This window comes from Oncorhynchus mykiss, chromosome 18 (genome assembly GCF_013265735.2).
Source record: "Oncorhynchus mykiss isolate Arlee chromosome 18, USDA_OmykA_1.1, whole genome shotgun sequence".
Classification (NCBI taxonomy): Eukaryota; Metazoa; Chordata; class Actinopteri; order Salmoniformes; family Salmonidae; genus Oncorhynchus; species Oncorhynchus mykiss.
The window spans coordinates 42,211,443-42,226,785 of NC_048582.1; the positions used below are offsets into that span (position 1 = coordinate 42,211,443).

General features: G+C 41.1%; 1 protein-coding gene across 2 annotated transcripts in view; it reads right to left on the reverse strand.

Annotated features, from left to right (window-relative positions):
• Positions 1–15,343, reverse strand: part of LOC110496297 (atrial natriuretic peptide receptor 1) — a 122,933-nt gene that overhangs the window by 66,285 nt on the left and 41,305 nt on the right. For both annotated transcript variants that reach the window (XM_036952864.1, XM_036952863.1), the window contains exon 5: positions 5,226–5,339. In XM_036952864.1, the coding sequence (XP_036808759.1) occupies positions 5,226–5,339 (114 nt within the window). The remainder of the gene's footprint in view (positions 1–5,225; positions 5,340–15,343) is intronic.

The window sequence follows — 15,343 nt, forward strand, 5'->3', positions numbered from 1 at the left end:
ACCAAAGTGACGGCAACGCAGACTAAATTAAGGGCATGTTGGTCACAGTGGAGTGGCACAGAAGAGTGTCTGCGATCCAACAGGACGAAATTTGTCTTTTCTAACCTAGATTTGGCTTAAAGCTGCAATATGTAACTTTTTGGATGACCCAACCAAATTCACATAGAAATGTGAGTTATAGATTTGTCATTCTGGTTGAAAGCAAGTCTAAGACACGATAGATCTGGTCCATGTGCACTATTTTTATGCTTCCCGTTATTACGTTTTGTTTTTGCGTATTTTACTTTCGATTTTGTACACCAGCGTCAAACAGCTGAAAATACAATATGTTTGGTTATTACAACGCGGTTTTGATGGTACAATGATTGTCTACACATTGCTTGTTTTGTCACATACACTGAAATTAGGCAAACTTTTCTAATTTTAGCAATCAGGAAATGGCGGAGCGATTTCTTTATATTGCACCTTAAAGGGCCCATTGTGATTTCCCTGTGTTTTATATATACTTCCACACTATGAGGTTGGAATTATACTGTGAAATTGTGAAAATTATGATAATGCCCTTTTATTGTAAGAGCTGTTTGAAAAGACTGAATGTTTTGGTGGAATGGAGTTTTGGCCTGTCTGGCGACATCACGGTAAATTGGTTAATAGACCAATAAGAAAGAGAGTTCCAAACCTCTCTTCCAATAACAGCTAGTTTTCACCTCCCCACTCAGACCACTCCCAGACAATTCTAGCAACATTCTTGCTTGAGAAATTGCTCTTTGCAAAGAAGCTATGTTTGCTTCTTTTTGTCCATTTGAATTGAAAACAATCACTGTAAGGTACTTCATTGTTACCCAGAAAGGATTTGACATTGAGATAAAAACGGCTCCATTGGACCTTTAACAGGCAGACAGACAGACAGACACAAGTACTTGAGCTTGTCCCTGAGCGAACAACCGTCCCCACAGACCATCTCTCACTGGCTCTAACAAAGGTAGAGCCACCCACACCTCTCGTTCAGCACTTTAGCAGGCGCCACCCAGGGACGTTCAGTACAAATTTAAGCTCTCTTACAGAGGACACCCCTGAATATTAGCCAGGTAGCTCCATACACCCACACTCCCCGTTAGCCACACAGTCACTCTACCACATACAATTCAAACAAAATAACAGCATTGAAATACCTTTTTTTCCATAACTTTTTTATAACCCCCTTTTTCTCCCCAATTTTGTGATATCCAATTACTATCTTGTCTCATCACTGCAACTCCCCAACAGGCTCGGGAGAGGCAAAGGTCAAGTCATGCATCCTCCGAAACATGACCCTCCAAACCACACTCCTCAAAACCTCTTAAGGATCCCGCCCCTTTTTTCCCCCAATTTTCACCTAAAATGACATACCCAAATCTAACTGCCTGTAACTCTGGACCTGAAGCAATATGCATATTATTATTATTTTTTCTTTCACCTTTATTTAACCAGGTAGGCTAGTTGAGAACAAGTTCTCATTTGCAACTGCGACCTGGCCATGATAAAGCAAAGCAGTTCGACACATACAACAACACGGAGTTACACATGGAATAAACAAACATACAATCAATAATACAGTACAAAAATCTATATACAGCATGTGAAAATGAGGTAGGATAAGAGAGGTAAGGCTGGATTTTTGAAAGTAGAAGTTCGAATTGTTTGGGTACAGACCTGGAAATTAAGACAGAACTCTGTAGGCTATCTCTGCAGTAGATTGCAATACCGCCCGCTTCGGCAGTTCTATCTTGTCGGAAAATGTTATAGCTAGGGATGGAAACTTCAGGGTTTTTGGTGGACTTCTTAAGCCAGGATTCAGACACGGCTAGGACATCCGGGTTGGCAGAGTGTGCTAAAGCAGTGAATAAAACAAACTTAGGGAGGAGGCTTCTAATGTTAACATGCATGAAAGCAAGGTTTTTTTACGGTTACAGAAGTCAACAAATGAGAGCACCTGGGGAGTAGGAGTGGAGCTAGGCACTGCAGGGCCTGGATTAACCTCTACATCACCAGAGGAACAGAGGAGGATTCTTGATACCATTTGAAAATAAACACTTTGAAGTTTGTGGAAATGTGAAATTAATGTAGGAGAATATAACACATTAGATCTGGTAAAAGATAATACAAAGCAAAAACCATTCGTTTTTTTGTATTTGTTTTGTACCATCCTCTTTGAAATGCAAGAGAAAGGCCATATTGTATTATTCCAGCCCAGGTGCAATTTTGATTGCAGTGTACGTGCAAAGTTTTGGACTGATCCAATGAACCATTGGATGTAAGACTGCCCAAATGTTCCTAATTTATGTTTATTAATAACTTTTCAAGTTCATAACTATGCACTCTCCTCAAACAATATCATGGTATACTTTCACTGTAATAGCTACTGTACATTGGACAGTGCAGTTAGATGAACAAGAATTTAAACTTTCTGCCAATATCAGATACATCTATGTCCTGGGAAATTATGTTACTTACAACCTCATGCTAATCGCATTAGCCTACGTTAGCTCAACTGTCCCGGCAGGGGACCCACTGATCCTGTAGAGGTTAACACCTGCCTGCTTAACCCGGAAGACAGCCGCACCAATGTGTCGGAGGAAACACTGTTGAACTGACAACCGAAGTCAGCGGAGTCACTAGAGTGTAATGAGGGCCAATTGTGCACCGCCCTATGGGACTTCCGGTCACGGCCGGATTGGGACTGAACCTGGGTTCGGTTTGAACTTGGGCGGCCAAGCATTTATATACCTTGACATGGTTTCACACTATGAATGTCTCACAATTTGTGTAATCGACCAAATTTTCATAGAGGCATTTTAATTTGTGTATTTAGGTGAAACTTGTCTACCGCATAAATGCAATGTGATCTAAAGATGCATGGAACTGTTTTCACGAGCTGACAAATCCACATAGATGTTTTGCCTGAACTATAGCCCCTGTCTCATAGTGTAATAAGTGGGGCTGCCCAAGTACACTGTGCAATAATGGCTGCCATTTCTACATTAGGGTCCGTGTTGCTATGACAATCAGTATATCAGCAAATTTTCCCAAGTGCCTAATGGGAGGAAAAGCATTACTTTCTACCTTCCCTGGACTGCTGCTGCACTAATTAGTGACTGGCTTTCTAGCTTCCTAACTGAGGTGCCATTGATTGGGCTGAGACTAGAGACACTGGAGTGTGTCACACAGCCCTGTCACTCGAATTAGCTTAGCCCAGCTGTGGCTATAAAGCAATGGTTTGTTATTTTCCATAAACAATATGATGCCGCAGACCTAAAAGACCCGTAATCTTCCCAAGAGGAGATATGTAACTTTACAGGCTCTATTTGATGGATAAATCCCTGTTTGCAGTATAAAAACTGTGGCATAACTTCAACCATCGAAAGCAAGGTTTGTGTGGAAAATATACACTCCAGCAAGCCCAATAATCCACTTAGAAAACAGGGTAACGGCACAGTTGTAAAAGATATCGTGACACCTTGCAATCATGACGCAATACGCGCCTGCACATGCAGACCGTACTTGCTACAAAGTTACAGAAAGCTAAACCAACAACCACACAAACTGAAATTGGATACATTGTAAACACAGGTCCAACAAGGAAAACACATAGCTTGCTAGCATCAATTTGTTTTTCCAGAGACTTACTTTTTGGAGCATCTGATGACCTAACGTGGTGTGATGAACATATAGTTCTCCGGTCCCCTCCGCCGCTATGCTGTCAAATCCTTCCACATGTTTCTAGTTTAATCCAGCTGTTTACAGCTACTGATATTTTTTTATTCAGTTGTCATATTGTCAGGTTTGCTAGCTACAAACTATTTAGCTAGCTTCTACCCTAGTGTTTGTTATGCAATGTGATCCCCTCGCAATTAACAGTCAGTGTCAACGAGTGTCCTGATGGGAAGGCAAACTTTTCTAGCTATGCCAGAGAAAATCAGTATTATCAGCTCATTGTTATGGATGTATTGAAAGGAATGTCAATAGAAAACAGTGTAAACAAATACAAATGCAGCTACTTTGCTGTTATTCTGGCTGCAGAGGCCTTGACTGCCTTGACTGTAGCCGTAGCTAGTCAGCTAGCTAGCAAGCAAGGGACAACAGTCTAATAAAATAGTAATTTTACTTGACAATCGTACTTAGGGATTATACAAAAAGTGCAAGGAAATGACAATTTCTAGATGTCCCACAGCGATTGCTGACTGACTTGAAAATGTTGGAATTGAAGTGTAATACGTACACTTAAAATTTGATAATTGCATACCGGTAAACAGGTTTCCTAAATCTGAACATTGAGAACCTGCAAATGTCATGTGGTTAAGGTAATTCTATACTAGCAAATCCAAACGGAGCCAGATGGAAAAACGCCAGAATGTTCATTCTCTACATTCTTACAAAAACGGGTTCCAAATGGGTTATTCGTCTGTCCCCATAGCAGAATCCTTTTTTGTTCTAGGTAGAATAATAATAATATTTTTGGTAGAAGGGTTCTACATGGAACTCAAAATGGTTCTACCTAGTTCTAGAGAGCACCTTTTTTTCTAAGAGTTCAGATTCAAAGCATAGAAGGGTAAAAACTATTTCAATCTTCACCTTTAATCAATCTTCACCTTGTGTCGGCCATCACTCTGTTGACTACAATACAGTGTAAACAACCTGACACACATCACATTGTAGAACATCCCTATTGGCAAAGATTGAACCCAGCCTTTGTTTTTTTTACCATGAGATCCATTAGGACTGAGGAGAAATTATGAAAATTCTACAAGCTCTTGTCCCAGCAGCATTTGAAAGGTCATGCATTGTGAAGGCAGATAGAGGTGGTACAGTTTGGGCCCACATCAGTAACTGTGAGCCAGCAGATAAGCAGCAAGAGGCGATGCCATTTCTGTCGGTCTACGAGTCTACCTGTGAATTTATCGGTGTGTTTGTACATCTAATAAAACAACTTTTTTTGTCTATTTAATTCTGCCTGTGGGTCTGAAGGAGGTACAATCCTTTCCAACGTTGGATGTTCTTGAGTGTCCATCCTATGTATAAGAAAGGCACCCTCTTTGTCTCTACCAATCTCCTGCCAACATCATATACAGTTTTACTTTTACTGTCTTATTTCTACTTTATTTCTATTCTGGTATCACCCTGCCTGTCAATCAATTTATCAATCAATCAACCAACAAGCAAGCAACCAATTGGCCATCCTCACTTACCAGCGAGTCTTCTACGGTGAAGTTGAACATGTTCATGGCGTCCGTCTTCAGGTTGGAAACAAACTCCTTGTACTCTGGGTTCTGTGGCTCTTTGTAGGTCAGGATCTTCACACTCTGTCAGGATAGATGAATGACAACCAGTCAGAAAAACGCAAAAGCATAACACACAACATACATACCATACACATTGCCATAGTCTCATGTTACAGGCGGCACAAACACTCATCAACTCCTGCGTCTCATTTTAATTAGAGGTTCACAGCGAAGATGTGAAACCTATTGTTATTCTTAGATTTAAAAAAAAATAAAAAATCCTGGACATGTTCAAATAACTCTAACTTTTTTTCTAAATTGGCACACATACACTAGAGCCCATGACTTGGTCAAAAAGAATGCCACCCACAGATGCACAATCGAGAGCATCCTGTCGGGCTGTATCACCGCCTGGTACGGCAACTGCTCACAACTGTAAGGCTCTCCAGAGGGTAGTGAGGTCTGCACAACGCATCACCGGGGGCAAACTACCTGCCCTCCAGGACACCTACACCACCCGATGCCACAGGAAGGCCATAAAGATCATCAAGGACATCAACCACCCGAGCCACTGCCTGTTCACCCTGCTATCATCCAGAAGACGAGGTCAGTACAGGTGCATCAAAGCAGGGACCGAGAGACTGAAAAACAGCTTCTATCTCAAGGCCTTCAGACTGTTAAACAGCCACCACTAACATTGAGTGGCTGCTGCCAACATACTGACTCAACTCCAGCCACTTTAATAATGGAAAAATGTATGTAAAAAATGTATCACTAGCCACTTTAAACAATGTCACTTAATATAATGTTTACATACCCTACATTACTCATCTCATATGTATATACTGTACTCGATACCATCTACTGCATCTTGCCTATGCTGTTCTGTACCATCACTCATTCATATATCTTTATGTACATATTCTTCATCCCTTTACACTTGTGTGTATAAGGTAGTTGTTGTGAAATTGTTAGGTTAGATTACTCCTTGGTTATTACTGCATTGTCGGAACTAGAAGCACAAGCATTTCGCTACACTCGCATTAACATCTACCAACCATGTGTATGTGACAAATACAATTTGATTTGATGTGGCGCTGTAATAAGCAGGCTCAATTATTTTATTTTAATTTATTTAACCTTAACTAGGCAAGTCTGTTCAGAACAAATTCTTATTTACAATGACGGCCTGCCCCGGCCAAACCCGGGCGACGCTGGGCCAATTGTGTGCCGCCCTATAGGACTCCCAATCATGGCCGGATGGGATACAACCAGGGAATGTAGTGACGGCTCTTGAAGTGAGATGCAGTGCCTTAGACCGCTGCGCCACTCGGGAGGCCAAAACCCATATTGACCTAGAAACTTGAAATGTTGTATGTAGGTGTCTTTCCTCATGCTGAAGAAATGTGTCTCAAGGACACATAAGGTCCGTCAGATACATTTTCCTCCATCTTGGAAATTTTGGAAAACTTTTGAAAAATGTATTCTCATTAACCATACATCTCTTAACTTAGTTTGAGCTAAGGGATTGGTTAAGAGATGCTTGAGTTATTGATGAATCAGGAAATCAGACTTTGCGTGCCCATTTAAATCGTTTGTAAATCCACTGCTTTGTAAATCCACTTCACACTTGAAACTTTTTAGGGGCATGCTTTGCTCATTGTGCTCTAGCAACTCCTTGTGACAGGGCCGCGCACCTGCAAGTTGACTTCAGTCATCAGTCGAACTGTGTGTCCTTCCGACACATTGGTGCGGCTGACTTCTGGGTTAAGCAAGCATTGCAATAAGAAGTAGGCGCCCAGGTGGGTCATGTTTTGGACGATGCATGACTTGACCCTTGCAGAGATGAGCCAAGGGATCTAATTCAGGGAGAAAACTGGGTATGCTTCTGGCAATACCATACCAGTGTGATAAGTACTGGGACGGGAGACCGCCTGGGAATACCAGGTGCCGTAAGCAAAAAATTAAATAATTGACATTATCGATCATAGTCTGCTGCCGGAAAAATGTATGTGTTATGGCTTTACACACCCTGCTATATTGTGGATAAAGAGTTACCTGCTAAACAGAACACAGAGGGTGTTCTTTAATGGAAGCCTCTCCAACATAATCCAGGGAGAATCAGGAATTCCCCAGGGCAGCTGTCTAGGCCCCTTACCTTTTTCAATCCTTAGTAACGACACGCCACTGGCTTTGAGTAAAGCTTAATATATGTCAGCTACTACAGAGACTGAAATGACTGTAACATTTAACAAAGAGCTGCAGTTGGTTTCAGAGTGGGCGGCAAGGAATAAGTTAGTCCCAAATATTTCTACAACTAAAAGCATTGTATTTGGGACAAATCATTCAAAAAACCCTAAACCTAAACGAAATATTGTAATGAATCATGTGGAAATTGAGCAAGTTGAGGTGACCAAACTGCTTGGCGTAACCCTGGATTGTAAACTGTCGTGGTCAAAACATATTGATACAACAGTAGCTAAGATGGGGAGAAGTCTGTCCATAATAAAGCGCTGCTCTACCTTCTTAAAAGCACTTATCAACAAGGCAGGTCCTACAGGCCCTAGTTTAGTCACACCTGGACTACTGTTCAGTCGTGTGGTCAGATGCCACAAAAAGGGACTTAGGAAAATGTAAATTGGCTCAGAACAGGTCAGCACGGCTGGCCCTTGGATGTACACAGAGAGCTAACATTAATAATATGGATGTCAATCTCTCCTGGCTCAAAGTGTAGGAGAGATTGACTTCATCACTACTTGTATTTGTGAGAGGTATTGACATGTTGAATGCCACCAGAGGTCTCTTCACAGTTCCGAATTCCAGAACAGACTATGGGAGGCGCACAGTACTACATAGAGCCATTACTACATGGAACTCTATTCCACATCAAGTAACTGATGCAAGCAGTAAAATGTGATTTTAAAAAACATATAAAAATACACCTTATGGAACAGCGGGGACTGTGAAGCAAAACTAATATTGGCACACACTCATGCCTAGTGGTTAGAGCGTTGGACTAGCAACCGGAAGGTTGCGAGTTCAAACCCCCGAGCTGACAAGGTACCAATCTGTCGTTCTGCCCCTGAACAGGCAGTTAACCCACTGTTCCCAGGCCGTCATTGAAAATAAGAATTTGTTCTTAACTGACTTGCCTGGTTAAATAAAGGTAAAATAAAAAAAAATACACACACACAATGACATATGCACTATACACACATGTACACATTGATTTTGTATTGTAGATATGTAGTAGTGGTGGAATAGGGGCCTGAGGGCACACAGTGTGTTTGTGAAATCTGTAAATGTTTTGTAAAATGATAGAACTGCCTTAATTTTGCTGGACACCAGGAAGAGCAGAAAATGGGGATCCATAATAAATACAAAATACAAACGTGGCCACACTATACCAGTAGATGCATATCAGCACATAAGCTAATATGCTTAAATATTCTCAAAATACTTCAAAATTCTTCTCCTCGTGAACCATAAGACCAAATAACACCAAATGTGGATTGTAAGTCCATGGCACATGTCTTAGTTTAGTTTAAAAAAAGGGATTGGTCAAAAAGTGGCTGAGTTATTGACAAATCAAAAATCTGATTTGAAACCACTGTAAATACACTCCACAGTGGCTTATGAGCTTGTCATTGCTATCATATACATCTCTAAGATGAACCACACTGAATTTGGTATTGATATCTCGAAAAACAAGGAAACTATAAACAATTAATGCCTTGCATATGTAACGCCAATGCTCAAAATAATCTTCTCCTCATGAACCATGGTCAGTTTCACTCCATATTTTGTATTTAGACTTATGATTGCACTTTTTTTAAATTTCGATTTTTTATTTCAACTTTATTTAACCAGGAAGGTCAGTTGAGAACAAGTTCTCATTAACAACTGTGACCTGGCCAAGATAAAGCAAAGCAGTGTAACACAAACAACAACACAGAGTTACACATGGAATAAACAAACGTACAGTCAATAACACAATAGAGAAAGTCTATATACAGTGTGTGCAAATGGCGTGAGGGGGTAAGAAAATAAATAGGCCATAGTAGGTGAAGTAATTACAATTTAGCAAATTAACATTGACGTGATAGATGTGCAGATGATGATGTTCAAGTAGAAATACTGGTGTGCAATAGAGAAAGAAAGTAAATAAAAACAATATGGGGATGAGGTAGGTAGATTTTTTAGGCTATTTACAGATGGGCTATGTACAGCTGCAGCGATCGGTTAGCTGCTCAGATAGCTGATGCTTAAAGCTAGTGAGGGAGATATAAGTCTCCAACTTCTGCGATTTTTGCAATTCATTCCAGTCATTGGCAGCAGAGAACTGGAAGGAAAGGCGGCCAAAGGAGGTTTTGGCTTTGGGGATGACCAGTGAGATATACCTGCTGGAGCGTGTGCTACGGGTGGGTGTTGTTATGGTGACCAGTGAGCTGAGATAAAGCGGAGCTTTACCAATCAAAGACTTATAGATGACCTGGGGCCAGTGGGTCTGTCGACGAATATGTAGCGAGGGCCAACCGACGAGAGCATACAGGTCGCAGTGGTGGGTGGTATATGGGACTTTGGTGACAAAATGGATGGAACTGTGATAGCCTGCAATCCAGTTTGCTGAGTAGAGTGTTGGAGGCTATTTTGTAAATGACATCGCCGAAGTCGAGGATCGGTAGGATAGTCAGTTTTACGAGGGTATGTTTGGCAGCGTGAGTGAAGGAGGCTTTGTTGCGAAATAGGAAGCTGATTCTAGATTTAATTTTGTATTGGAGATGTTTAATATGAGTCTGGAAGGAGAGTTAAGATTGATTCTACATGATAGAGTGCTTGCTTTGTTATCAAACTGACCATGTGTCCTTTCTGGCATCCTGTGAACCCCGTTCATTGCTGCTGCTCGCAGCTATATTTGTAATTGTTATGTATGCATCACCCTTAGTTACAACACAGGACTTCATAACCACATGCTAGAGTTGAGGGAATACATGGTTGCTCTGAGATCAGTAAGTATAAGAGCTTAGCCTACAGCAAAACAACAACAGAAGACGCATCAAGCCTTTTCGTTTATGTGTTAATGGACCATGTGCAACAATCAAATCTGTCCCCTTGTCTTTTATCCTCCTTTGTTCTTTCATCCAAGAGTTCCGGGATGATGGTGTTAATGTGAGCCAAGCACTTCATGACTACCAACGTGAGTGCTACGGGGCGGTAGTCATTTAGGCAGGTTACCATCGCTTTCTTGAGCACAGGGACATGTAGGTATTACAGACTCTCTCATGGAGAGTTTGAAAATGTCAGTGAAGACAAATGCTCTGAGTATATGTCCTGGTAATCTTTCTAGTTACGTTACAGCCTCATTCTAAATTTAAAAAAATCCTCATCAATCTACACACAATGACAAAGCGAAAACAGTTATTTTTTGTGCAAATGTATTGAAAAAAAAAAAAAAAAACTTATTTACATAAGAATTCAGACCCTTTGCTATGAGACTCAAATTTGAGCTCATCCTTGAGATGTTTCTACAAGATGATTGGGAGTCCAACTGTGGTAAATTAAATTGATTGGACATGATTTGGAAAGGCACACACTTGTCTGTATATACATGTCAGAGCAAAAACCAAGCCACGAGGTCGAAGGAATTGTCCGTAGAGCTCAGAGACAGGATCTGGAGAAGGGTACCAAAACATTTCTGCAGCATTGCAGGTCCCCAAGAACACAGTGGACTCCATCAATCTTAAATGGAAGAAGTTTGGAACCACCAAGACTTTCTTAGAACTGGCCGCCCAGCCAAACTGAGCAATTGGGAGAGAAGGGCCTTGGTCAGGGAGGTGACCAAGAACCCGATGGTCACTCTGACAGAGCTCCAGAGTGCCTCTGTGGAGATGGGAGAACTTTCCAGAAGGACAACCATTTCTGCAGCAATCCACCAATCTCCACCAATCAGCCACTGAGGAGTGGCTTCCAGATCCTCAGTAAAAGGCACATGCCAGTCTGCTTGGAGTTTTCCAAAATGCACTTAAAGTACTCTCAGACCATGAAAAACAAGATTCTCTGGTCTGATGAAACCAATATTGAAGTCTTTGGTCTGAATGCCAAGCGTCACCTCTGAAGGAAGCCCGTCACCATCCCTACAATGAAGCATGGTGGTGGCAGAATCATACTGTGTACAGGTGTACCAAGCTTGCAGTGTCATACCCAAGAAGTCTCGATGCTGTAATTGCTGCCAAAGATGCTTCAACAAACTATTGAGTAAAAGGTCTGAATACTTATGTAAATGTGATATTTCAGATTTTTTTTTAATACTTTTGCAAACATTACTAAAAACATGCTTTTGCGTTGTCATTTTGCGGTATTGTGTGTAGATTAATGAGGGGGAAAAAAATATTTAATCAATTTTAGAATAAGGTTGTTAAGTAACAAAATGTGGAAAAAATCAAGGGATCCGAATTCTGTTTTCAATTTCCAAACAATCAGTGTCTGAAATAAGACCATTACCAACCAGGAATACCTGGTGCACTGAAAATTTGAATAACAGGAGACTGGTGTTTGGGGACAGAAAACCAATTTCAACACATCATTGGCACATTGGCCCAATGCTGTACTCAAGATAGCGTCTGTGACATCAGCAGATGGGACTTGTAAAATTTGAATTAAATCTAAATAGCACAATAATTGTGTTCATCAAAGTCTGTGTGTTTAAGAGAGACTTCTGGGCCGCGTCTCAATCAACTGCTTCCGCCGGTGTCTGTAAAAATGACTGGAGATGAATAGGTTCTTTCCACATCATAAGAGTATGTGTCAATACACATATTTTTTTAGATATATAAATCTGAGCTTTCTATATCTGTCAGATAAAGGATACATACTTCAAAACACTTCCTTTTGATTTATTTTTTGACTATCTGTTTTGCCACGTATGAATGTGTCATTCAATGCGTTTCTAAATATATTTTTCTGACACAGTTGAAGTTGGAAGTTTACATACACCTTAGCCAAACACATTTAAACACAGTTTTTCACAATTCCTGACATTTAACCCGAGTAAAAATTCCCTGTCTTAGGTCAGTTTATTTTAAGAATGTGAAATATCAGAATAATAGTAGAGAGAATGATTTATTTCAGCTTTAATTTCTTTCATCACATTCCTCAGTCAGAAGTTAACATACAATCAATTAGTATTTGGTAGCATTGCCTTTAAATTGTTTAACTTGGGTCAAACGTTTCAGGTAGCTTCCCACAAACTTCCCACAATAAGTTTTGTGTATTTTGGCCCATTCCTCCTGACAGAGCTGGTGTAACTGAGTCAAGTTTGCAGGCCTCCTTGGTCACACACGCCTTTTCAGGTCTGCACACACATTTTCTATAGGATTGAGGTCAGGGCTTTGTGATGGCCACTCCAATACCTTGACTTTGTTGTCCTTAAGCCATTTTGCCACAACTTTGGAAGTATGCTTGGGGTCATTGTCCATTTGGAAGACCCATTTGTGACCAAGCTTTAACTTCCTTACTGATGTCTTGAGATGTTGCTTCAATATATCCACATCATTTTCCACCCTCATGATGCCATCTATTTTGTGAAGTGCATCAGTCCCTCCTACAGCAAAGCACCCCCACAACATGATTCTGCCACCCCTGTGCTTCACGTTTGGGATGGTGTTCTTCGGCTTGCAAGCCTCCCTCTTTTTCCTCCAAACAAAACGATGGTCATTATGGCCAAACAGTTCTATTTCTGTTTCATCAGACCAGAGGACATTTCTCCAAAAAGTACGATCTTTGACCCCATGTGCAGTTGCAAACCGTAGTCTGGCTTTTTTTATGGTGGTTTTGGAGCAGTGGCTTCTTCCTTGCTAAGCGGCCTTTCAGGTTATGTCGATATAGGACTCGTTTTATTGTGGATATAGATACTTTTGTACCCCTTTTCCTCCAGCATCTTCACAAGGTCCTTTGCTGTTGTTCTGGGATTGATTTGCACTTTTCGCACGAAAGTACGTTCATCTCTAGAAGACAGAACGTGTCTCCTTCTTGAGCGGTATGACGGCTGCGTGGTCCCATGGTGTTTATACTTGCGTACTATTGTATTGTGCAGATGAATGTGGTACCTTCAGGCGTTTGGAATTTACTCCCAAAGATGACCCAGACTTATGGAGGTCTGGTTCATCCTTTTTTCTGAGGTCTTCACTGATTTTTTTTATTTTCCCATGATGTCAAGCAAAGAGGCACTGAGTTTGAAGGTAGGCCTTGAAATACATCTACAGGTACACCTCCAATTGACTTAAATCATGTCAATTTGCCTATCAGAAGCTTCTAAAGCCATGACATAATTTTCTGGAATTTTCCAAGCTGTTTAAAGCCACAGTCAACTTAGTGTATGTAAACTTCTGACCTACTGGAATTGTGATACAGTGAATTTTAAGTGAAATAATCGGTCTGTAAACAATTGTTGGAAAAATGACTTGTGTCATGCACAAAATAGATGTCCTAACTGACTTGCCAAAACTATAGTTTGTTAACAAGAAATTTGTGGAGTGATTGAAAAACAAGTTTTAATGACACCAACCTAATACACTGACTACACCGCTCGAGTCGCGTGCTCGAGCATTGCAAAATAAATTTAGGAATCTATGTTATTCAATTATTCCACCCACACTGCTCGCGCGCGTCAATGAGCGTCTGCGTTGCCAAGGGCTAAAATAGAAGTCTATTGCTGACGCAGATCGTGCTGCAAGTCCTGCCTCTCCCATCTCCTCATTGGTTTATAGAAGCAGGTACCCACGTGCCATCTCCTCATTGGTTATACGCATGTGGGTGATTGAAAGATGAACTGTTGCCGGTTGTCGTGGTAATATTATGAAAGTTTAGATGCCAATCACCATATAAGTTAAATGATGAAAACGCCTGGAAGGAGGAGAGATGACTAGAAACGATTCGGTTGACCATTTTTATGTGTGGATTAATTGTCGGAGAAGAGGACCTTGTGCATTCCAGGACAAATTAGCTAGCAACAGCAAGCTAGCTAAAGAGGACAAATTAGCAAGCAAGTGCAAGCTAACTAGCTAAATTGCCATAAATGTTTAATGCTTTTCGACCTGTCCCCAAATTAATGTCATTGGTTCAGAGTTTGTTTTGATATTTTAACCTGCGTGTCGTGATCGCGTTTGGTGTAGGGGGACAAAATACATTTATGCACGATGGTGCAAGCGCGCAGCCGGTTTGGGTTCCGCGTAGGTGTATGTAAACTTCCGACTTCAACTGTGCCTACAGGGGTCCTAAAATTCTAAATCAAATATCTAAATGGCCCATGGTATTGTATGACCATCTTGCCTGACGAGTCAAACTGAATTCTTCCACAGCTCTATGTTTGCTACATACTTCAGACTGCCGTCGTTGAAACCTTTTGTGATGACGTCAAAATGAGGGGTGCTGTACAAAAACAAAGTCATCAGTGATTGGATCATCTCTAACCAATCAGAGTATCAAAGCCAATGACGAATTCTCAAATGCCGTATACCCCACCTGTGTTTTAAAAAAGACTAGGCAAGTTAGTTAAGAACAAATTACAATGATGGCCTACACCGGCCAAACCTGGACGACGTTGGGCCAATTGTGAGCCGCCCTATGGGACTCCCAATCACGGCCGGTTGTGATGCAGCCTGGATTCGAGTGCCTTAGACCACTGCGCCACTTGGGAGCTCCAAGAAAGGGAAAGGGAAGGAGGATACCTAGTCAGTTGAACAACAATGTATTCAACTGAAATGTGTCTTCCGCATTTAACCCAACCCCTCTGAATCAGAGAGGTGCGGGAGGTTGCCTTAATCAACATCCACGTCTTCGGCGCTTGGGGAACAGTGTTGTTTTTTCTCATATCATTCTCTCAGGCAGTCTGTATAATTTGGTTGATGACAAGTCAGACTGCAAGTGAACATGCATCAAACTGTTGCGTGATGATGAAATGAGTGTTCAGTCATGATGAAATGAGTGTTCAGTCATGATGAAATGAGTGGATGTTAAAATCCCAAATGGAAAATATTTACACAAGAAGCAATCTAATATCACACAGTCAAACTCTCAGTCGTTTAGTA